Source organism: Nerophis ophidion, linkage group LG23, assembly GCF_033978795.1.
Source record: "Nerophis ophidion isolate RoL-2023_Sa linkage group LG23, RoL_Noph_v1.0, whole genome shotgun sequence".
In the NCBI taxonomy this organism is placed as follows: domain Eukaryota; kingdom Metazoa; phylum Chordata; class Actinopteri; order Syngnathiformes; family Syngnathidae; genus Nerophis; species Nerophis ophidion.
This window is the reverse complement of record NC_084633.1, coordinates 29337112-29361557: the sequence shown is the minus strand read 5'-3', so window position 1 is coordinate 29361557 and position 24446 is coordinate 29337112. Positions and strand designations below refer to the sequence as shown.

Here is a 24446-nt window from a genome sequence, read left to right as displayed (position 1 = left end):
AAAGGGCCCTGCGATGAGATGGCGACTTGTCCAGGGTGTAAAACGACTTCCGCCGGATTGTAGCTGAGATAGGCACCAGCGCGCTCCGTGACCCCAAAAGGGAATAAGCGGTAGAAAATGGATGGATGGATGGATGGATGAACAAGAAAAAGGCGCATACATTTTTTTTAAAATATCTATGGCAACAGATATTTAAGAGGTGAAAGTAAAATTAAATGCGAATACATGACTTGGTTTTAAAACTCGACAAAATTGAGGGGAGCCTAATGGTTTTGATAATGAAACATGTCAAAAGTTTGGACACCCTCGGTCTAGTTTGTTTGATCGTGTGTTTGATCATGTTGGCATTTACTTGCTAAAATCATATTATCATTCAAAAATAAATAAATACAATAAAATCAAATAAAAATACATATATATATATATATAATATGTATACATATATGTATATATATGTGTATATATGTATATACTGTATATATATATATATAGAGAGAGAGAGATATATATATACATATATATATATATATATATATATATATTATAATACAATATATTTATTATGTAACATTTGTTTAATTTCATTTTGTAATTTAAAAAAATATTTTTTTCTTTAATACAGCATTTTTTTCTGGTAATATTACAACATTTTTATTTATTTATTTTTTTGCACAGAAGAAATGTAGTCGTCCTATTTTTTATTTATTTTGGATGTGACCAATAATGCTCCTTAGTTTTGCTGGAACCTGATTTTTTTTCATTCCTAAAGCCGAAACATGAAAACTTCCAAAAAAAGAATTTAAATCCAAATATTTCACCCCAACTGTAACATTCATCATGTTTTTTTTTTTGCTCTCATCTTCCGCCCACACTCATCTGAGCGACCACTCTGCGTTGCCATGACAATCTGTATCCTCCTCCCCGCCCATCTCCGGCGACGTTGCCGTGGTTACTGCACAAGGCGTCGCGCTGATCAGAAAGGTGTCAGGAAGGCGTTTAGAGGAATGTTGAAGAAGTCGATGAATGGGAACCCTGCTGGGGTTGCCACCACGCTATATTTCTACTGCACAACCCATTTTTGAGGCAGAGTTCCCAAAGCGGGCACATTCCTTATTTCATTCAGAGAATAGGTGTGGTATTTAAATCAGAGACATGACCAATATATAAATATCTAAAACACAAGTGTATTTATGATGTATGTGGAGACTATTTCTAAGCAGGTCTGATCTAAGTGTCGTGACAGTACTTCCTGTCGTTAGTTGTTTCCTTCCTGTGTTCCTGTTCCTCTGTGTAACGTGTCCAATACAATTCTTCTTGTCCAGACCCTTTTATCTTGATTTTAGCCAATCTCTCATGGTTCCTCTTATAAACATGTGCCTTGCTTTGGGATTTTGCCACGACTTCCAACAGACTAGATGGGTATGAAGAGTAACTCACCTCGTTCAACAATTTTTGTTGCGCAGTACTAAGTCAGTTTTCATGTAGTTGGTTTATAAATCTCAAGGGTGCGTTCACACTTTGTTTGCTCTTTTTTTTAATTAATTTTATTCATCATTAATGACAAACAGTAGATCCTCGCGAATAACTTGACAATAAGTCAGTGGTTCTCAAACTTTTTTCAACACCTTAACAAGCGATGTTAAAATACAGCAGCGTAGTAGGCCTAAGTATTCACTAAAAACCTAAGTATTCACTAAAACAAAGCAGAGGTTTCATTTACCAAGCATATTTAATATTTGTGGCTACAGTTTGAACAGTAACACTGGGTGTGAATATTTATTTAATTGACGTACTACGAGATGGTTGCCACAGTTAGACAAACATCCATGACCATTTCCATTTTTGACACTCTAATCAAGTCTGGATGCTACAACAGCTCGCTCCTTCCCCTTGTCCAAATGTTCCTGGTCAGAGTAAGCAAACAAGCTGTCGCATAGAAACACAATGCAGTATTAAACCTTGCACACTTGCTGAACAGATTTTTAATGATGGAAAAAAAAAAAAAAAAAAAAAAAAATATATATATATATATATATACATATTTTCCTTTTTATTTTATTTTAGCTTTTAGCTAGTGCTGCTGTAGCGACACAGACTTATAACCGCCATATTGTTTACGTCAAGATTTTAATAAATGATTACATATATGTATATATATGTATATATATATATATATATATATATATATATATATATATTTGTGTATATGCCAAGCCACATTCAGCACGTGTTACAACAGCGTTGCTTCGTAAAAAAAGAGTGCGGGTACTTTCCTGGCCCGCCTGCATTCCAGACCTGTTTCCCATCAAAAATGTGTGGCGCATTCTGAAGCATAAAATACGACAGCGGGGATCCTGGACTGTTGAATGTCTGAAGCTCTACATAAAACAAGAATGGGAAAGAATTCCACTTTCAAAGCTTCAACAATTAGTTTCCTCAGTTCCCATACATTTATTGAGTGTTGTTAAAAGAAAAGGTGATGTAACACAGGGGTGAACATGCCCTTTCCCAACTACTTTGGCACGTGTTGCAGCCATGAAATTTTAAGTTCATTATTATATGCAAAAAAAAAAAAAAGTTTGATTTTGAACATCAAATATCTTGTCTTTGTTGTGCATTCAACTGAATATGGGTTGAAAAGGATTTGCAAATCATTGTATTCTGTTTATATTTACATCTAACACAATTTCCCAACTCATATGGAGATGGGGTTTGTATATATATATATATATATATATATATATATATATATACACATACATACATATATATATATATATATATATATATACACACATATATATATATATATATATATATATATATACATATATATATATACATATATATATATATATATATATATACAGCCTTTGCTGCTAGCCTTTGTCATGTATTTTGATCCATTGTGGACGCTTGTCCTGCTGCACATTTTCACCCGAGAGTTTTTGCTGTTCTCCAGCATTCCATTTTGTACATAGCCTGATCAGTTCTCTTCCGTTTTGCATAGTGTTCCCTATGCTTTGGTGCCCTTCCTAGTGGCACTGGTGTTTTGTTTGTTTTAGCCAATCAATTCATTTTTGAATGACTAAGTATTAAGTATTTAACTAGGGGGGGAGAAAAAGTAGCTCCCAACAATCGCGTTTAGTTACTTTACACTTGTAAATGATATACATTATCTCCAAAAACTAAACTACCAAAAATATTGATATTTTGATTTGAGAATCGATATCGGAGCATAAATATATCAATAAATGATAAACGGGTTGAAATTGTATAGCGCTTTTTTATCTTCAAGGTACTCAAAGATCTGGTATTGGTGGTATCGATATTTCAGTATGTACTAGCATGCATTTATGCGCATCTTTTTACTAGTGCCATGAAAAAAATACCGAGTTTTTCATCTTTATTTTGCAGTGGCGAGCTACAAGTGCGAACGCACCTTGGGAGAAAACTCTGACCAAGTAAGGGAATCATGCTGTGCAGTGTACCAGGTTTTTAAATGCAGGGTAAACAAAAAAAAGGTACTGTAACCCCACCCCCTGGCGTGAAGAGGAAGAGGTCAAAGGTCACCGTACAAGCTGCAGCGTTTTAAAAACACGTTCGTTTCTCCTCCCTGCGTCGTCGTGCGTGACGAGGTCACGTTGTGTGTGGTCGGGCTGAAGACACACACCAACTGCGTGGTTTGGGATTTTATTTAGAAACAAAATAGATTCCCCCCCCCCCGCCTGTGCTTATAGGAGCAGATACCAGACTTCTGCTGCGGTGCGCCAGTGTGGCGAGACGGCGTGCGCGTGCAGGTTTCGTGTTGCTCTGCTTTTGATTGTGCGAAACGTGTACGAGTGTGTGTTGCAGTGTGTGGTCGGTGTGCTTGCGGTGACTGCATCTTACCACCATTTGCTCTGAAGAAATAAACGTTCTATACAAAGTGCATCGTCCTGCTTTTTTGTCACATTCACACCAGAGATGCACCGATGTTTGCCATTTTGACGTATATCGGTCTTTTTTATGTTATTTTATTGGTATCGGCCTGCCCTCCATCAGCATATACTAGTACCAGTATTTAGTACTTAAAAAATAAATAGTGTGGTAAATAGATCGTAGGGTTGCACTGTATATCAGTACTAGTATTGTAACGTAGTACTAATGATTTAAAAACGGTACTATACTCTCTTTGAAAAGTAGCGGTTCCCGGGCATGACGGCGCATCAACACGTCATGACATTGCTGGTTTTACAAGCAGAGGAGCATGTTCGGCAGCACACAATCACAGAGTACTTACATGCAGACACATTGTGTGAACAGAAAATGGAGAATGGACGCATTTTAACTTAAAAACTAACAATAAGGTTGAAGTTATAACACGGAAACACCCTCAGGAAGCGGTACTGTAAAACATGACAAGCAGCTAACATCCATCCGCAGTGTTTTAGCTACTTCAACAAATCACTATTCCTTGTCTCTATGGCTACAAATAAAGTAAGTTTCTGACAAGTATCATTATCACCGCATTATCATTATCACTTCGATTGCCTTAAGAAAAACAATAAAATAAAAGTCACATTTTCATTATGGGGTATTGTGTGTAGAATTTTGAGGACAAAAATGAATTTGTTTAATTTTGGAATAAATGTAACAATATAACCCCCCTCCACCCCTTAAAAAAAATAAATAAACAAAAAACACGTCATATTGTCTTTATAGGGTATTGTGTGTAGAATTTTGAGGACAAAAAATGTCTCAGCGTCCTCTACAGTGGACATTTTAATATTAGTTTGGAAAATTCAGTTTCTCATAAAATCTAACTCACTTTTTAACTTTTTGCAGTGTACGTAATGTCACGTTTAACTTAGATGGTTATATCTTTATGGGGTATTGTGTGTAGAATTTTGAGGACAAAAATGTAATTCATACCATGCTTCACTACACACCGTAGGAGGATACAATAACTCACTGGCATCAACGGTAACAAAAGCTAGCGCGGCTGAATGCTAACACATGCCATGGGTGGAGCTACACCTGACGTCCATTGTAATGATACCAAGTGCAGGAGCGTATCCAGTCGATACAAATATGATTACATTGAAATTTTTTATCGTCACAAAATCTTTTTTCCTTTTTTTAAAATTCATAAACTCAGTAAATATGTCCTTGAACACATGAGGACTTTGAATATGACCAATGCATGATCCTGTGACTACTTGTTATCGGATCGATACCTACAATTGTGGTATCATCCAAAACTAATGTTAAATAGCAAACAACCGAAAAATAAGTGATTATTACATTTTAACAGAAGTGTAGATAGAACAAGATAAAACGGAAAATAAGCAGATATTAACAGTAAATTAACAAGTAGATTAATAATATTTTTTTACACTTTGTCCCTCTTAATGTTGACAAAATAATAGGTAGATAAATGACACAATATGTTACTGCATATGTCAGCAGACTAATTAACAGCCTTTGTTTGTTTACTTACTACTAAAAGACAAGTTGTTTTGTACGTTTACTATTGTATTTAAGAATGAAATAGTTCTTTGATTGCCTTAAGAAACGTATGTTTAATGTACCTTAAGATTGTTTTGTTAAAATAAAGCAAATTTGCCATTTTTCTGGTCCCATTTATTTAGAAAAGTATCAAAATAAAATGCATTTTGGTACCGGTACCAAAATATTGTTATCGAGACAACCCTTACAGTAACTCTGCTGCTCATTCAGCTGTTACAAAATTAAAAATATATACAAAAATGTTTTCCATTTAAAAGAAAGGAAAGGCAAATTGCTAAAAAAAAAACAAAACAAAAAAATTAACCTTGTTTATGTATTTTTAAAAACAGTTAAAATAGCAGCAATAAAAACAAAAAACAAAACACAAAATCTAAAAGCATTTTGTGAAGTTAAAAAACTGCTGACTACTGATGAACTCTTGGCAGTGTTAGCACTCTGTAGAGAATTATCCATCCATCCATTTCCTACCGCTTGTCCCTTTTGGGGTCGCTGGAGCCTATCTCAGCTGCATTCCGGCGGAAGGCGGGGTACAGCCTGGACAAGTCGCCACCTCATCGCAGGTATAGAATTCTGTCTTTTAATAATTCTTAAAATGTTGGCTATTTAATGTAATCTTATGATACCTGCACAAATGTTATTGTCGACTCATCGTTGCAGCCCTAATATACACGTTACAAAAGTATAACGTCCATTGTGTATTTTACATTAATAATGTCCATTGTGTATGTTAGATAAATAAAATAGAAAGCTTAGTGTTAAAACACACAGCAAACATTGCACACATGTGGTTTAGCGCAAATAAACCTAAGATGTAGCTTTATTGCCCTCTGCTGGTCCAATTCAGCACTACATGTATTTAATCAGTTTTGATCGCCAGAGTTAAACAGTCTAAAACAACACGACCACCAATACAAAAGACATCAATGTCAGAAATTCCAATACATTCATACTTGGTTGCTGTCTAAAGTCCAATGTTCACGATTGAGTTTTTTCAAGGTCGACTCACTCACTGCTGCTTCATTTTAGCACATATGCCTCGCTGTCGCCCCCTGCCGGGGCCACTCAACGTCCTCTACAGCGGACATGTTAATATAAGTTTGGAAAAATTCAGTTTCTCATAAAATCTAACTCATGTTTTAACTTTTGGCACTGTACGTAATGTCAGGTTTAACTTTGATGGCTTTATATCTTTATGGGGTATTGTGTGTAGCATTTTGAGGACAAAAATTGTATTTAGTCCATTGCGGAATAAATGGATAAAAAATTTACAAAAAAAACAGTTATATTTTCATTATGGGGTATTGTGTGTAGAATTTTGAGGACAAAAATGATTTTGTTCCATTTTTGAATAAATGGAATAATATATTTGCAACCCCGAAAAAATGTCATATTGTCATTATAGGGTATTGAGTGTAGAATTTTGGGGACAAAAAGGTCTGAACATCCTCTACAGCGGACATGTTAATATAAGTTTGGAAAAATTCAGCTTCTCAGAAAAACTAACTCACATTTTAACTTTTGGCAATGTACGTAATGTCACGTTTAACTTCGTTGGCTTAATCTTTATGGAGTATTGTGTGTAGAATCATTCCATTGTGGAATAAATGGAATAATAAATTTGCAAAAACAAAAAAAAAGTCATATTTTCACTATGGGTTATTGTGTGAAGAATTTGGAGGACAAAAATTATTTTGTTCCATTTTGGAATAAATGGAATAATATATTTGCAACCCCCCCCCCAAAAAAAGTCATATGCTCTTTATAGGGTATTGAGTGTATAATTTTGAGGACAAAAAGGTCTGAACGTCCTCTACAGTGGACATTTTAATATCAGTTAGGAAAATGCAGTACTCAGGAAAACAAAACTCACATTTTAACTTTTGGCAATGTACGTAATGTAACGTTTAACTTCGCTGTCTTTATCTTTATGGAGTACTGTGTATAGAATTTTGAGGACAAAAATTGTATTTATTCCATTGTGGAATAAATGGAATAAAAAATTTGCACAAAAAAAAAAACCCTGTCATATTTTCATCATAGAGTATTGTGTGTAGAATTTTGAAGACAAAAATTAATTTATTCCATTTTGGAATAAGGCTGTAACATAAAATGTGGAAAAAGCGAAGCGCTGTCAATACTGTAGTATTATGAAACAACACTATGTATATTTTTATTGTAGGCACTACATACAAAGTTGACTTTAAAGAAGAGAATGCATTCAGTGCAAAATAATGGCATCATTTGACACCATAAATATATTTGCACAAAGTATCGGTATCGCAGATACCAGCCTGAATTTTGGATTGGAATGAAAATCTGCGTAATTGCACATAAACTATTTTTTTTTTCATTTCTCTGTTTTTGTTTGTAGGAAATCTAAAATTCAAATTAAACTGTTTTGCACTTTGACACTGAAAAACAAAACATTATTTTCAAAATCTTTTTGTATTTCAAAATAATATTCAAAAATCAATTGTTTTTTCAATTACTATTCATGAAACTAACATTTTGTCGACCCAACGGTCATCCTTCATGTTGTAATATTTTTTATTTCAGGCATTAGCAGGGCAGCTCATTAAAGTGGCCATCTTGGGTGGGGGCAAGATTTATGCAAGAGGAAGTTGTCTACATACTTGTTTTCTTTCAGAAAATGTCACTTTTATGGTGGACATGTGTCCCATTTTTCTTTTGGTGGCGCTTTGAGCCAGAAAATTCAGCTAAATCAGCTCAAACAAAAAAATTAAAATGCTAAATAATATTTTGTCAGCTTTGTTATAGGTGACTAAGAATATTATTATTAGTTAGATCATTTCAACTTTTTGCAATTATATACCAATTTTTTTGCTCTTTTTCTTTGAATTATTTTATCCTCTGGTTTTTCTGTTGTAATAGTTTGGCTATATTGTTATTCACACTACTGCCTCAATGTACTTAAATAAAAAAAAAAACACCAAAAAACTGTGTATCGTATTCTTTATGCTATGAAACATGCCTGCAAATACATAACTTTTTAAATTTTAGCAGACGCTTTAATGCATATTTGCACAAAGTATTAGTATGGCCGATACCAGCCTGAATCTACCTCTGTCTGGGTCTGAAAGAAAACCAGTGGTACCGCACATCAATAACGGTTAGAGGGTTGTGGTATTGACACTTACGGCCCTCAATGGTCGCCATCTTGTAGAGAATGGATTTATAGCTCTTTGAAAGAAGCCTGATTTTGAGCCATTCCTTTCAAAAGACTGACTTATTATTATATATTATTACATATCCATCCATCCATTAGATATTATTATAAATATCATACATCATTATAGTTCTTTTTCAAACATTTATTTTAATCAAGGAAACAATAACTGGTTTGTTAAACTGTATATTGTAAATTTACACAAATATGTCTTTATTGGTGGTAATTATTCTAAAATATTGTCTACAATTTTATTTGAGGTTTTTTTTGTCAACATTCCTTACAGTGGTCATTATTTAGAATTTTTCCTTACCTTAAAAACGTTGTAGTCCAAGAGCATTTAAGCACTAGATAAAAAAATATATATATACAAATAATGAATAAGAAGAAAATGTATTTATGTAGATGAAACGTATAAATAAAACTAGAATACAAGTTAAAACCTAATAAAATTGTTAACAAAAAATATGTGGCGTGTGTACAATTGAACTTCTTTATACAGTAGAACAAATAATCAGAAAAGTGGATAAAAATAATTAATTGAAACCCATTAAAATTCATTAAAAAATAAATCCAAATGCTGTTTTCTTTATCTAATTTTCTAATCTAGTTGCCGCTGTATCTGCATGTGCATAAACAACGGCTCATGACTGTGAAACGGCTCTTATCGTTCACTCATAAAAGCAGTTCAAAAGACTCTCCCCGTTTGCGAATGTCACATCTCTACCATGGTACTACTTAACGCCTCTTTTCAAGCAAGGGGTACAAATTGGATCAAATGTTGCCATTAATGCTCCATGGAGTGGTTGCAATTCACTAATAAAAGGAGAGAAGATGACATTTACTTCCATTGTTTGAATACAACTCGTTGCCAAAGAGTACAACAGTTTTATTGATCGATGATCAAGTCAAGCTCACATGATTACACGTATACAAGAAATATCGACGTAGTGGTCATATGTGCACTAACATGAAAGTAAAATCTGTGAGAGTTCTCTAATGTTTACGTCTTCAAATGCTTATGTCACAAGATCTGTGGTTGCGCAGCAGACTCAAATTTGATGTGGGCTGTTGCCGACACGTTGCTATGACTACGGGCCAATATTTAACCCAATATGGGTGCTTGCCTGTCACATGTGCTCAGTGGCACTTTGTTTTGGAGTTTATTGGTTCCACCATCGCTACCTGCACACAAAGCTCGTGGTTCGGTACTAATGTGCGTTACACCGAGTTAGACAATTGTCCTCAAGCTCCTTACATATATGGCACTCATAAAAACTTATTTGCATTTTTTTTTTCCTTCTTTTTTTACACAAGTAACGGACTGACCAGCATGACATATATTTGATGCAACTTATTCCGTTAAAGGCTGGTTTCACAAAGCTTACCAGGAGCAGAGAAATGTTAAAGAGACATTTTTCCCTCAGTCACTGTGGAGTGTAATCTCACTTTACACAATACTGTAAATAGGAAATTCAAGAGGCTGCATTGAACATGAACACTGTTTGTGAAACCAGCCGTAACAAGTTCTTCTAGCAGTCTGCGCTATCATCGTCAGTCCATCAGGTCACTAAAATCTTACCGACTGCATTTACAGGCAACGTCTGTGTCCGCCATAATGCACGTGGTGTGATGAGGGGGTCCCTGGGGACCCGTTAGGCATGACGACCTCCACGGTCTTCAAGCAAGTACTTTTAGGACTGTGGCCGTGAAGACAAACAAACGAGAAAGAAATGGAGTCTTGAGGTCTCGCTGACACACGCGAGCATGTCAACGTGCGCTGGGGTTTGTTCAGCATGTCCACACCTGCGGAACACACGCAAATGTCCAATTAAGGAGTAATTAAAGAAAGAAAAAAAGTCATATGTATTTAGGACTTTCCATCTGTAGTATCCTACATATAGGCCATAACTTCTCCTGCTCTACTGTGCTGAAAGCTATTGTAGTATTTTTACACGACAACTTTGTGTTACAAGCGACAGAGCAAATTAGAGTACTATCTAACAACACACACTAGAATATTGAATTCTTTTTAGTTCACGGTATGCCGAGGGCCAATAAAAAACAAGATAAATATATTTGTGAAGTGATTACAATGTAAAGATGTACCTAATGATACTCATTGCTGATTGGAGATGTAAAAGTATTAAAATCTCATGTAACAATATTATTGTGGTATATGTCCTCACTGGGGTGAGTTTTTCCTTGCCCTTAAGTTTAGGATCAACACACTGTTTTAATGTTTAATTTTCCTGAAAGAACTCTCCCGAAGGAATTAATAAAGTACTATCTATCTATCTATTGTAATTACATATAAACATAATGCTAAAATGTTCTAATCATATAAAGTACATACACACATACATATAGATACAGTATATATATAAAAACATACATACATATATATACACACACACACAAATATATACACACACACACATATATATATGTGTGTGTGTGTATATATTTGTGTGTGTGTGTATATATATATATATATATGTATGTTTTTATATATATACTGTATATATATATATATATATATATATATATATATATATATATATATATATATATATATATATATATATATTAGCTGTGGGTGTCCCACGATTTGATTTAATATCGATTCTTGGAGTCACGATTCGATTCAAAATCGATTTTTTTTTTCAAATCAACACAATTCTCGATTCAAAAACGATTTTTTCCCGATTTAAAAGGATTGTCTATTCATTCAATACATAGGATTTCCGCAAGATCTACCGCAGTCTACTGACATGCAAGCAGAGTAGTAGATTTTGGTAAAAAGCTTTTATAATTGTAAAGGACAATGTTTTATCAACTGATTGCAATAATGTAATTTAGTTTTAACTATTAAACAAACCAAAAATATGACTTATTTTATCTTTGTGAAAATATTGGACATAGTGTGTTGTCAAGCTTATGAGGTGCAATGCAAGTGTAAGCCACTTTTTTTATTTTTGTAAATGTCTAATGATAATGTCAATGAGGGATTTTTAATCACTGCTATGCTGAAATTATAACTAATATTGATACTGTTGTTGATAATATTAATTTTTGTTTCACTACTTTTGTTTTGTTCTGTGTCGTGTTTGTGTCTTCTCTCAATTGCTCTGTTTATTGCAGTTCTAAGTGTTGCTGGGTCAGGTTTGGTTTTGGAATTGGATTGCATTGTTATGGTATTGGTGTGTATTGTTTTGTTGGACTGATTAAAAAAATAAATAAATACATCGATTTTTAAAAAATGAGAATCGATTCTGAATCGCACAACGTGAGAATCGCGATTCAAATTCGAATCGATTTTTTCCCACACCCCCTAATTTATATATATATATATACATACACATATACAGTATACACACACACACTACAGGCCTGAAGTTTGGACACACCTTCTCATTCAAAGGGTTTTCAATATTTTCATGACTATTTACATTTTAGATTGTCACTGAAGGTATCAAAACTATGAATGAACACATGTGGAGTTATGTATTTGAAAAAAAGGTGAAATAACTGAAAACATGTTTTATATTCTTGTTTCTTGAAAATGACCACCATTTGCTCTAATCACTACTTTGCACACTCTTGGCATTCTCTCTATGAGCTTCGAGCACACCGGTGAAGTGAAAACCATTTCAGGTGACTACCTCTTGAAGCTAATTGAGAGAATGCCTACAGTGTGCAAAGCAGTAATCAGAGCAAAGGGAGGCTATTTTGAATAAATAAGAATGCAAAACTTTTTTATTTTTAAATTACAAAACAATTTAAGTAAACTAATAATCCCCCTTAATGTTGCCTAAAATATAAAGTGACAACAGACAAGCTTGTGCATACATTTTAGATTAGATTAGATAGTACTTTATTTATTCCGTCAGGAAAATTTAAAATTTAGTCTGTTTGCATTGGATTACCTATTTTCTAGGATAACTTAACTGTTTCCAGGACCTTTTACTCATTTTCCGAATGCTTTTTATGACTGGAAAATTGTTCAATCACTTAGAATGATTTGAAATCCTGTGGTATGATTAGGCACTTGACTGAGGCTGGTTGTGTTCTACAAATGCTCTTGCAGTCAGTGCTTTTATTTTGACAAAGAAACGCCACAACATCCTGGTCCTTGACTGGATGGAGTAGACTGGGAGGCGATGCATGTAGAAAGGAAGTGAAATTTAAGCACGCTACCTTCACCGTACTGTCCACCGCTCCAGAGAAAAGGCGACCTCGGGACACAGCCAGAGCTGTGACACTGCCCTGGTGTCTGAGCAGGGTCTGGGTGCAGATCATGTTGTCCATGCTCCAAACCTGCACAAAAAAATATATGTATTCTCTGCAGTGAAGTAGCATATCCGCAGAAACACCTTCCTCACCCTGAGTGAACGGTCGTAGGAGGCACTGAACACTTTAGTCTGGTCAGGCGTAGAGATGACAGCGAGCGCATAAACGGTCCCCACGTGTCCGGTCAGGGTCCGCACCTGCTCTTTGGACTCGATGTCCCACACCTGGACGAGATAAACATATTTTTAATAAATGTTTTTAAACATATAAATGGATTAAGAGGACAAGGGTGGAGTGCCATCTCCGGGTTGGGGAGGAGACCCTGCCCCAAGTGGAGGAGTTCAAATACCTAGGAGTCTTGTTCACGAGTGGGGGAAGAGTGGATCGTGAGATCGACAGGCGGATCGGTGCGGCGTCTTCAGTAATGCGGACGTTGTATCGATCCGTTGTGGTGAAGAAGGAGCTGAGCCGGAAGGCAAAGCTCTCAATTTACCGGTCGATCTACGTTCCCATCCTCACCTATGGTCATGAGCTTTGGGTCATGACCGAAAGGATAAGATCACGGGTACAAGCGGCCGAAATGAGTTTCCTCCGCCGGGTGGCGGGGCTCTCCCTTAGAGATAGGGTGAGAAGCTCTGCCATCCGGGAGGAACTCAACGTAAAGCCGCTGCTCCTCCACATCGAGAGGAGCCAGATGAAGTGGTTCGGGCATCTGGTCAGGATGCCACCCGAACGCCTCCCTAGGGATGTGTTTAGGGCACGTCCAGCTGGTAGGAGGCCACGGGGAAGACCCAGGACACGTTGGGAAGACTATGTCTCCCGGCTGGCCTGGGAACGCCTCGGGATCCCCCGGGAAGAGCTAGACGAAGTGGCTGGAGATAGGGAAGTCTGGGCTTCCCTGCTTAGGCTGCTGCCCCCGCGACCCGACCTCGGATAAGCGGAAGATGATGGATGGATGGATGGATGGATTAAGAGGACCCAACGAACAAATGAACTTACATGAATGAGGTTTTCATAGGTGCCACAGACTATGTGGTGGGTGGTGACAGCGATGGAGTAGACACTCCCGCCGCTGGTCTGTAAGACGTGGACACATTCCAGGGAGCGGATGTCCCAAATCTGCCAGGTAAACAGAAGAAGAGCTGTAAACTACAAGAAGCCAGCAGCAAGGACAGCAGCAAGTGTCTTCAATATTGTCCCCTATATCAGTGATTCTCAATTTTTTTTTCCACAAGTACCGCCTCACAAAAAACTTGGCTGTCGAAGTGCCACCAGAGTGACCAACATTAAAATACAGTGGTGTAGTAGGCTTAAAGGCCTACTGAAACCCATTACTACCCACCACGCAGTCTGATAGTTTATATATCAATGATGAAATATTAACATTGCAACACATGCCAATACGGTGTTTTTAGTTTACTAAATTACAATTTTAAATTTCCCGGGAGTTTTGTCTTGAAAACGGCGCGTAATGATGACGTGTACGCGTGATGTCACAGGTTTTTAGGAAGTATGAGTGCTGCACACACACACATAGCTAAAAGTCGTCTGCTTTAACGGCATAAATACACAGTATTTTGGAGATCTGTGTTGCTGAATCTTTTGCAATTTGTTCAATTAATATTGGAGAAGTCACAGTAGAAAGATGGAGCTGGGAAGCTTTAGCCTTTAGCCACACAGACAAACGGTGATTCCTTGTTTAAAATTCCTGGAGGTGAAGCTTTACAATGGATCAGAGCGCGGTCAAGCAACCATGAATCACGACGGAATGTCAACCAGCAGGTTTCGGTGAGAAAATTGTGGTAAAAAGTCACTTCTTACCGGAGAAAAGCTGAGCTTGTGCCGTCCATAAAGCTGCCGTCGACTCCCCTGAGACATTGGCGTCAAGACACCCGTGGACGTACACCTCCGACTATCAGGTACTATTTAACTCACTAAAACACTGGCAACACAATAGAAAGATAAGGGATTTCCCAGAATTATCCTAGTAAATGGGTCTAAAAACATCGGAATCCGTCCCAATGCAATCACGCTTTTTTTTTTTTTTTTCTCTAGTCCGTCGCTATCAATATTCTCAAACACGAATCTTTCATCCTCGCTCAAATTAATAGGGAAATTGTCGTTTTCTCGGTCCGAATAGCACTTTTTGTTGGAGGCTCCCATTAAAATCAAAGTGAATATGTGAGGAGCCCCCACACGTGTGACGTCATCGTCAGCGACTTCAGGTAGAGGCAGGGCATTTCTCTTAACACCGAAAGTTGCAAACTTTATCGTGGATGTTCTCTACTAAATCCTTTCAGCAAAAATATGGCAATATCGTGAAATGATCAAGTATGACACATAGAATGTGCCGGTTATCCCCGTTTAAATAAGAAAATCTGATTTCAGTAGGCCTTTAAGTCAGGGGTGCCCACACTTTTTCTGCAGGCGGGCTACTTTTCATTTTACCAAATTGAGGCGATCTACCTCATTCATATATGTAATTTATATTTGTTCATTTATGAAAGACACCTTTTTGTTAACAGGTTAAAAGTGTTTAATGATAACAAAGCAGGTGTAATACACATACATTCCTTTCTTTCATGAAGACAAAAATATAAGTTGGTGTATTACCTGATTCTGATGATTTGTATTGATTGGAATCAGACAGTAGTGATGATAAAGTCCACATTGTCAAATGGAGGCGAAAAAAAGTAATTTTTTTCATTCCAATTCCACATAAAAGTGGTTGGTTTTGGCATCTTATTTGTCCAGATTCCATACTCCTTTTTATACACTTTACTAGAAATTAATTGGCGGCAAAATCCCTAGCTTTTAGTTTGTGTGCACTAGCTTTCTGAGACTCTTTATTTTGTTAGCGCAGGCAGGATAAAGCAGCGCTTTTATTGTGAAGGTAGGAACTGTGCAATCGGTCTTTAGAGTTTTGACGGCAGGTACGGCGCAAGAGTCTATTGAAATAAAAAGCGTTTCTCGCCTTCCTGGCAGTTAATTTGTCTTAATAATGAGCTCGCAGCAGCCAGCGTCATCCCACAAGACCCTCGGTGACCAAGTGACGAAATTGACGTCGTAGTGAAGACTGATGATCGCAAATTTTTATGTCTATTTTTTTAATGCCTGGCTGGCTCCACGATCGACTGGTAGCTTGAGATCGACATAATGGGCACCCTGGCTTAAGTATTCATTAAAAACAAGGCCGAGGTTTTATTCAACAAGTATATTTAATATGTTGGCCACTGTAACATTACACACAGTTTGAACAGTAACACTGTGTTTGAATATTTAATTAAGTGATTATTTGGCGTGCCACTAGATGGAGCCCGCGTACCAATAGTGGTACCACAGTTTGAGAATGACTGCTCTATATCATTGAAGATTGTAAGTGCATAAAGAGAACAAAAATAGTACACATTTCCCTTCAAGTCATGTTGGAAAAAATTACACTGTTAAGATTTTGTGTTTAAGTGAGAAGGATCAACAAATATTGTATTCCTACAAACCCCGTTTCCATATGAGTTGGGAAATTGTGTTAGATGTAAATATAAATGGAATACAATGATTTGCAAATCATTTTCAACCCATATTCAGTTGAATATGCTACAAAGACAACATATTTCAAACTGATAAACATTTTTTTTTTGCAAATAATCACTAACTTTAGAATTTGATGCCAGCAACAGGTGACAAAGAAGTTGGGAAAGGTGGCAATAAATACTGATAAAGTTGAGGAATGCTCATCAAACACTTATTTGGAACATCCCACATGTGTGCAGGCTAATTGGGAACAGGTGGGTGCCATGATTGGGTATAAAAACAGCTTCCCAAAAAATGCTCAGTCTTTCACAAGAAAGGATGGGACGAGGTACACCCCTTTGTCCACAACTGCGTGTGCAAATAGTCAAACAGTTTAAGAACGTGTCTCAAAGTGCAATTGCAAGAAATTTAGGGATTTCAACATCTACATTCCATAATATCAAAAAAAAAAGCTTCAGAGGATCTGGAGAAATCACTCCACGTAAGCGGCATGGCCGGAAACCAACATTGAATGACCGTGACCTTCCCTCAGACGGCACTGTATCAAAAACCGACATCAATCTCTAAAGGATATCACCACATGGGCTCAGGAACACTTCATAAAACCACAGTCACCAAACACAGTTTGTCGCTACATCTGTAAGTGCAAGTTAAAGCTCTACTATGCAAAGCGAAAGCCATTTATCAACAACATCCAGAAACGCCGCCGACTTCTCTGGGCCCGAGATCATCTAAGATGGACTGATGCAAAGTGGAAAATTGTTCTGTGGTCTGACGAGTCCACATTTCAAATTGTTTTTGGAAATATTCGACATTGTGTCATCCGGACCAAAGGGGAAGCGAACCATCCAGACTGTTATCGACGCAAAGTTCAAAAGCCATTATCTGTGATGGTATAGGGGTGTATTAGTGCCCAAAGCATGGGTAACTTACACATCTGTGAAGGCACCATTAATGCTGAAAGGTACATACAGGTTTTGGAACAACATATGCTGCCATTTAAGCGCCGTCTTTTTCATTCAACTTCCCTGCTTATTTCAGCAAGACAATGCCAAGCCACATTCAGCACGTGTCACAATAGCGTTGCTTCGTAAAAAAGGAGTGCGGGCAATTTCCTGGCCCGCCTGCAGTTGAGACCAGTTTCCCATCGAAAATGTGTTGCGCATTATGAAACGTAAAATACGACAGCAAACACCCCGGACTGCTGAACGACTGAAGCTCTACATAAAACAAGAATGGGAAAGAATTCCACTTTCAAAGCTTCAACAATTAGTTTCCTCAGTTCCCAAACGTTTATTGAGTGTTGTTAAGAGAAAAGGTGATGTAACACAGTGGTGAACATGCCCTTTCCCAACTACTTTGGCACGTGTTGCAGCCATGAAATTCTAAGTTAATTATCATTTGCAAAAGAAAAAAAAAGTTTGAGTTTGAACATCGAATATCTTGTCTTTGTAGTACATTCAATTGAATATGGCTGGAAAGGATTTGCAAATCATTGTATTCCGTTAATATTTACATCTAACACAATTTCCCACCTCATATGGAAACGGGGTTTGTATAATAATTGCTTTGTGTTGTTTTAAATAGGGACAGTTTCTGTTATAATTATTCAGGTCAGCTGTCTTTGTTGGTTACTGCATGGATTTTAATAGAGAAGATTACTTTTTAGTTGTTTTGTTTTTTAGAACAGAATAGAATAGATTATTAGAATTATTATTAGAATGGATACATTTTAACATTAATATGATGCTTATCAGTGATGATTAACTTGTATGATGACTGTATTATGCTGAGAGTATATATTTGTACCATAAAAAGTACAGTAACGTACTGTACTGTGTAAACTGTACCGCTTCATATAATGCGTTCTCTTCCCCCACAATCTGCTAATAAAAGCTCCAATCAATCAAAACCTTTGCTTCAAGGAACAATAATGCCTCAAAAGTGTTGCCCTTATAATTCAGACCAATTTTTTATACAATAACGGGTATACAACAGTAGATGTGTGATTGTAGTTGGAAATTTAATTGTGGGTCATACACAATTGTAATGCAACAATGATGATACACTATTCCATATTGTTTCGGTATGTTGGTCACAGGTAGGTCTACACTAATTTCTTTCTCTTTCATTCAAGTATGCAACGCACCTGGCAGTTAATTAGGGCACGGCGTCTATTAGAGCAGAGGCCACTATTTGAGTAAATAAGCTAAGTACATATAACACCAGGCTCATTGCAGAGCGGGTAATTATTTATAATTATGTGTGTTTTGTTGACGGAAAAACGTCTGATTCATGTGTTGTTAATGAAACCCCTTCCCCTTACCTTAATGGTCTGATATGAGCCGCTGTACAAGTGGTTCTGGGAGGCCACCAATGCTCTGACCCAGTGATTTAACCCAGTCAGCTCCTTCTTTAGCTTCAGCTCTGTGCCCACGATATCCCACACCTGCAAACACCACCACATTAGGGACACTTTCACAGTACAGTACAATAGTGTCTAATACTCATTCAACATTGTGTGTTATTGTGTAATTATCTTGGATCATCTAGATTTCATTAAACAACGCTGGTGAACCCTCGAACAAATACACATCAACTGAAATAGTAAAAACAAAATGTGATTAGAGATAATTGCTTGAGTTGCATAAGAAAGGACAGAAATACACCCCCCCCTTTTTTTTTTTTTTTACATTCCTCGTAACCATGGAAACAGATATTGATACGTCCCTCTTCATACAGTGCACATGCCTCCTCCCTTATAATATACAACATTCTGGATAGATAAGTCTCCACTCTCCAGAGGCCACAGGTGGTTTCAAGCACATACACTGGATGAGCCATGGCTGTACCTTAATGGCCTTGAGGGAGCCGCTGAACAACATGTTGTGGGAGGAGACCAGCGTACAAACAGGGTTGTCATGGGCACGGATGGTATTGACTTTTTGCAGAGTCTGGATGTCCCATACCTACACACAGCACACAAAGACACACTTTCTATTACATCATCTATACAAGCAGCCAGAAAGTTGAAATTTTGCCCAACATTGCTTTAAAAAGGGGTCATGTTCTGTTTTTTTCCCATCAACATTTAAAACATTTCCACATGGTCCACAACAGGGGTTCTTCACCTTTTTGACTGCGGGGTTCAACTTTTCCACAACAGAGGGTCCCATGGCACACTCAGATATGAACATTGTATTAGTAATCCTACTCTTGATTTTATTAGTATTCAATAATTATATCCAACTTACCTATAGTTTAACAGGATGAACTTTGTCAAATGATATGAAAGCATGGGTTAATCACAAAGATTATTATCAAGGCTTAGGTCAGGCGGATTACAAAAATGAATACTAATCAAATATACTGCAAAAGGCGGGACTTATAAACACTGATACAAAAATAAATATACATACATGTAGTGGTAAAATACATACATTCTAACTAAAATAATAATATATATACTTGTTAAATAAACTGTCAATGAAATTAAAATGAAAATAGAGCTTTATCACTTTAGTCATAATTTTTGCGCTTAAGACTCTTCTTAACGACTTCAGCTACAGACTTCTTGTGTTTGTTTGATATTGTCATTAAAGTACCCCTGCGGCCCATACAGACCACAGCTAGTAAACAGATATTGTTGGCGGCCCTCGAGGGGGCGTTCGCAGCCCAACAATGGGCCCTGGTCCAATGGTTAAAAAACACTGGTCTACATAACATGCAATGGTGGAGTTTTGGTCAAAATTTTGCATGGATTATGTTTTACATACCATCCTCAAGCCGCTTTCCGACCGTCTCTTCAGAATGCGGCGTTTTGTGGGCGGTCTTATTCACATGCTGTAGCCCTCCTCCCAGGCAAGCCCATTTAGACTGCGTCTCCACCCCGTCGGCCATATTGTAGTTTTTAGAGCTTCCATAATTTGGTCTACTGATCAGATATTAGTTTAGAATAGTGATTCTCACACTGCATTGCATTTGTGCCTAATGTTTTGTGTTTGTGATTCTTATTGTGCCTTTTTTCATTGCACTGAAAATTGACAGAGAAAAGTAATTTAATTAATTTTGAAAAAGTTTAGCTGGCAGACTTTGGCTACAATGATAGTTAAATTACAGTACAGGCCAAAAGTTTGGACACACCTTCTCAATCAATGCGTTTTCTTTATTTTCATGACTATTTACATTGTATGGAGCCCCTAAAGGGACATGGATGTTTTCTGAGATCTCGCAATACTTTTAGCGAGATATTGGAAAAGGTTTTTTTCCTATTTCAGTGAACCGGAAGTAAAACAGACACATTGATACAAGAGCGGGAAACATGCGGGAGCCTACCCATCACCTGTGCTCTGTTGTGGGACCATGATACGATTTGATGTCTTTATACGTTAGGCCAATACTAAAATAGAAATCAATAAACTTCTCCCACGGATGATGGGTAGGCTCCGCCATCCCTTTGTCTCTTTCACTTCCGGTTCACCATCGCTGTGTCTTTTTTACTTCCAGTTCACTGACATAGGAAAAAAAACCTTTTGCGAGATCTCGCAAAAAACTTTTTTTCCCCTCTATGTCCTTTAAAGGGCTCCATAAAATTGTAAATTGTCACCGAAGGCATCAAAACTATGAACGAACACATGTGGAGTTATGTACTTAACAAAAAAAGGTGAAATAACTTAAAACATGTTTTATATTCTAGTTTCTTCAAAATATCTGCCCTTTGCTCTGATTACTGCTTTGCACACTATTGGGATTCTCTCCATGAGCTTCAACAGGTGAAATGGTTTTCACTTCACAGGTGTCATAGTTTTGATGCCTTCAGTGACAATTTACAATGTAAATAGTCATGAAAATAAAGAAAACACATTGAATGAGAAAGTGTGTCCAATTTTTTGGCCTGTACTGTATGTTTTAGACGACTTTGTCTCACAGTTGTTAGCTAGTTAGCAAAGTAACAAGCTTACTATCTTACAGAGATGAGACAGCATCCTCCAGATGTCGGACATTCCCCTGCTTAAAATGCTCTCGTATCACAAATGTGTTGTCATTAAAATGAGATATACTTTGCAAAATGAGCAAGTTATTCATGTCTTTAACAAAAATAAGAGAAATGTTCCCAAACTTTACATATTTTCACCCCCTACGTTGTTCGCGTGATGACTATTGTCAACAAATTAATTTGTCTGCCACAAATTGTATTGTCTACATTTGTCGACAAAGTCTACGAATTGTTGGACCCCTAATCTCAAATACACAAAAACAAGTACAGACAGGTAAGAAAAGTGTTTTTTGCATAAAAGGACCCCTTTAAGAGCAAAGAGAGGCGATTGTCCCTTACAATGATGGTGCAGTCTGCAGAGCCACTGTAGAGGCGGTTTCTATGGGAACAAAATCGTTATGTGGTCAAATCATGCTTTGGGGGAAGGACTTTTTTTTTTTTTTTTACCGGCTAGCAATTGCAAATTGTGTTTATGTGAACATGTGCACTGTATTACCCCTGGATGCAGAGCGCCAGCACGATGCCGTCGTGTCCCTCCAGGGTTTTCTGACACTTGTAGGTGGTGCACGTGTCCCATACCTAAGGGGATAAAGATACAAAATATGATTTTTGTGTGTGCCCGTTTATATGACACTAAGTAGAGACGCCAAATACACTCAAAAGCTTTTCATAAGAGTTAAATTAATACTGCCAACTTTGCATATAAAACAGGGGTGTGGGTGGAAAACTCTCACTAAAAGTGAGTGGTTAAAAACCAAAAAAGACACTGGGTTGCATCTGTGTGAGAGTTTTGTGATTCCAGATGTGTTTTTTTGGTAAAATAAGTGAATGAGTTCAGTAGGAGCGACACTAACATGCTGTATGGACCTTGCAGTTTTTTCCAAATTGCTAAAACGCTTTAAACCTTTTTCAGAGCCAAATTCTCAGTGGACTAAACACATTTTTTCAATATCTAACCCTTTTTTGGCAAAACCTTAAAAAATGTCCAGACACCTAGACACAATTTGCAAAACTCTCTCATAACACATTTCACACTCATGCACATGTGTTGCGAACTTGGAAACACTGGCAGCAAAACGTGAACACAACAACGCCCTGCAGCTGTCATCTTTCACAACAACAACTCACAATTGAAATGTGTTTCTAGTAATGTGATTAGACCAAGTCTGTGCTCAATGGTGACTATACTATATTTTGTACCTGCTTTGTGTTTAACCGAAAACACAATACCTGCTTCTAAGGTGATTTTGTGAATGTACCGTATACTTCTTATTGTTGTCAGGTCTCAAATAACCTCTGGATTCTCTGACGCCAGGCTAAAAAACACAGGTTGAACAGAGGTGTGGCTACAGGCAAACCCTTAATGTAGACCTGTTTGAAGTTGGGCTGCTGCTTCTCCAAAAACTATGTTGAACTAGTCTAATTCGCAGGTGTCAAACTCAAGGCCCGGGGGCCAGATCTGGCCCGCAACATCATTTTAGCTGGCCTGCAAACACCTGGAAAGGATATGTGTCAATAAAGTACTTAATATTCTCTCACTAAAAGTATTGGATTTTTTTTTTCATTTTCACAGAAAAATATATGTACTGCTTGAAATTGCAAACCTTTTAAAAACTTTGATAGTATCCATTATTGCAAAAAATATTAGGTTTTGTCTAAATAAAAATACACAACTTTACAGCAAACTACCCATCAAATTAATAAAAATGACAATACATTTTACGTTATTCTATACAGCATATTACTGTAAATTGAAAAAAATGTTTTTTGCGTTAAAATTCTGGCAACTAAGCTGCCAGGATTTTCTGTAAAACCCCTTCCTCCAAAAAACAAACAAACAGTGGTAATATTTTTCCATTTACCGTAAAATGTTGTAAAAAATAAAAAAAAACAGTATTTCACAGCACCAGTTTGTAAATGTTAAGTTTTTATTGTAAAATCGACAGTCTACTTAAAACAACTTATATGATTAATAATACAATCCAGAGGCAAAGTCATAGATTATTCTCTGTTACAAGCGGCCCCCTGATGGCAGCCATAACTGCCATGTGGCCCTCATTGAAAACCAGTTTGACATCCCTGGTCTAATTTGTTTGTGCTGGTTTGTACAGTTGAAATAGTGGTTTGTGCTGTTTTTGTTTCTAAGTTATTAAGTATTCTTTTATAGGTTAATCTAAGGTAAGACAGCCCCACCATTCTCTAAGTTAAGTATAAATTAAGCCAAAATAGTCTTTTGTTTGTGCTATGTTGTGCTGCAAAAATCTTGGTTCTAACTATTATAGTTTTTAAGTTAGTAGCGTTGTATGGCTTTTATGCTGTTAATGTGCAATTAACATGTTATTAATTAACAGTCCCCAAATATGTCAAAATCTCCCCAAACGTGTCTCATTTGTTTATGCTGCAAAATGATTTAACTATTATAACTTTTGTTATTAACATTTTATGATTCATAATCAACCCCCCATTATCAAAACCTCCTCAAATTAGTCCCAACCGTTTGTGTTACGTTTGTGCTTAATCAAATCACTAGAAAATTGGGTTGGCTTAGTGTCTTCCAACCTTACAATAAATTGAAAAACACTTGTCTACTATTTTTTACATGCATACAGGTTAAGCTTACCAATGTTCAATTCTTTGCAAACTAATTTAATTCTCGGTCTGTTCTGCGTTTGAAAATAAGTAAATGTGAAATGTTAGCATAATTTAGAAGAAAAATTTAACCTTTGCATCTGCTAATGGAGAGATGCAGACAGCTTTTTATACAACATAAGTGCTTAAACATACTTACATTGGCAAATGATGTTATTTGGAGGGTCATATGCTAAAAAAGTAAAACTTGCAAAAGCTGTTAAAACTTTTAATTTCATGGGTATACCAGGCTAATGTCTATTGACCCCCAGAGGCAGTGAAGCGTACTTCATGATGCGC

General features: G+C 36.8%; 1 protein-coding gene across 2 annotated transcripts in view; it reads right to left on the bottom strand.

The window, feature by feature from the left end:
• Positions 1 to 9548: 9548 nt before the first annotated feature.
• traf7 (TNF receptor-associated factor 7) overlaps positions 9549 to 24446 on the bottom strand; it is a 31746-nt gene continuing 16848 nt past the window's right edge. For both annotated transcript variants that reach the window (XM_061885602.1, XM_061885603.1), the window contains exons 15-22: positions 22015 to 22097; positions 21858 to 21897; positions 19375 to 19491; positions 18849 to 18971; positions 13991 to 14110; positions 13084 to 13215; positions 12899 to 13018; positions 9549 to 10504 (exon numbers count right to left, since the gene is read on the bottom strand). In XM_061885602.1, the coding sequence (XP_061741586.1) occupies positions 10490 to 10504; positions 12899 to 13018; positions 13084 to 13215; positions 13991 to 14110; positions 18849 to 18971; positions 19375 to 19491; positions 21858 to 21897; positions 22015 to 22097 (750 nt within the window). In that variant the 3' untranslated portion in view covers positions 9549 to 10489. The remainder of the gene's footprint in view (positions 10505 to 12898; positions 13019 to 13083; positions 13216 to 13990; positions 14111 to 18848; positions 18972 to 19374; positions 19492 to 21857; positions 21898 to 22014; positions 22098 to 24446) is intronic.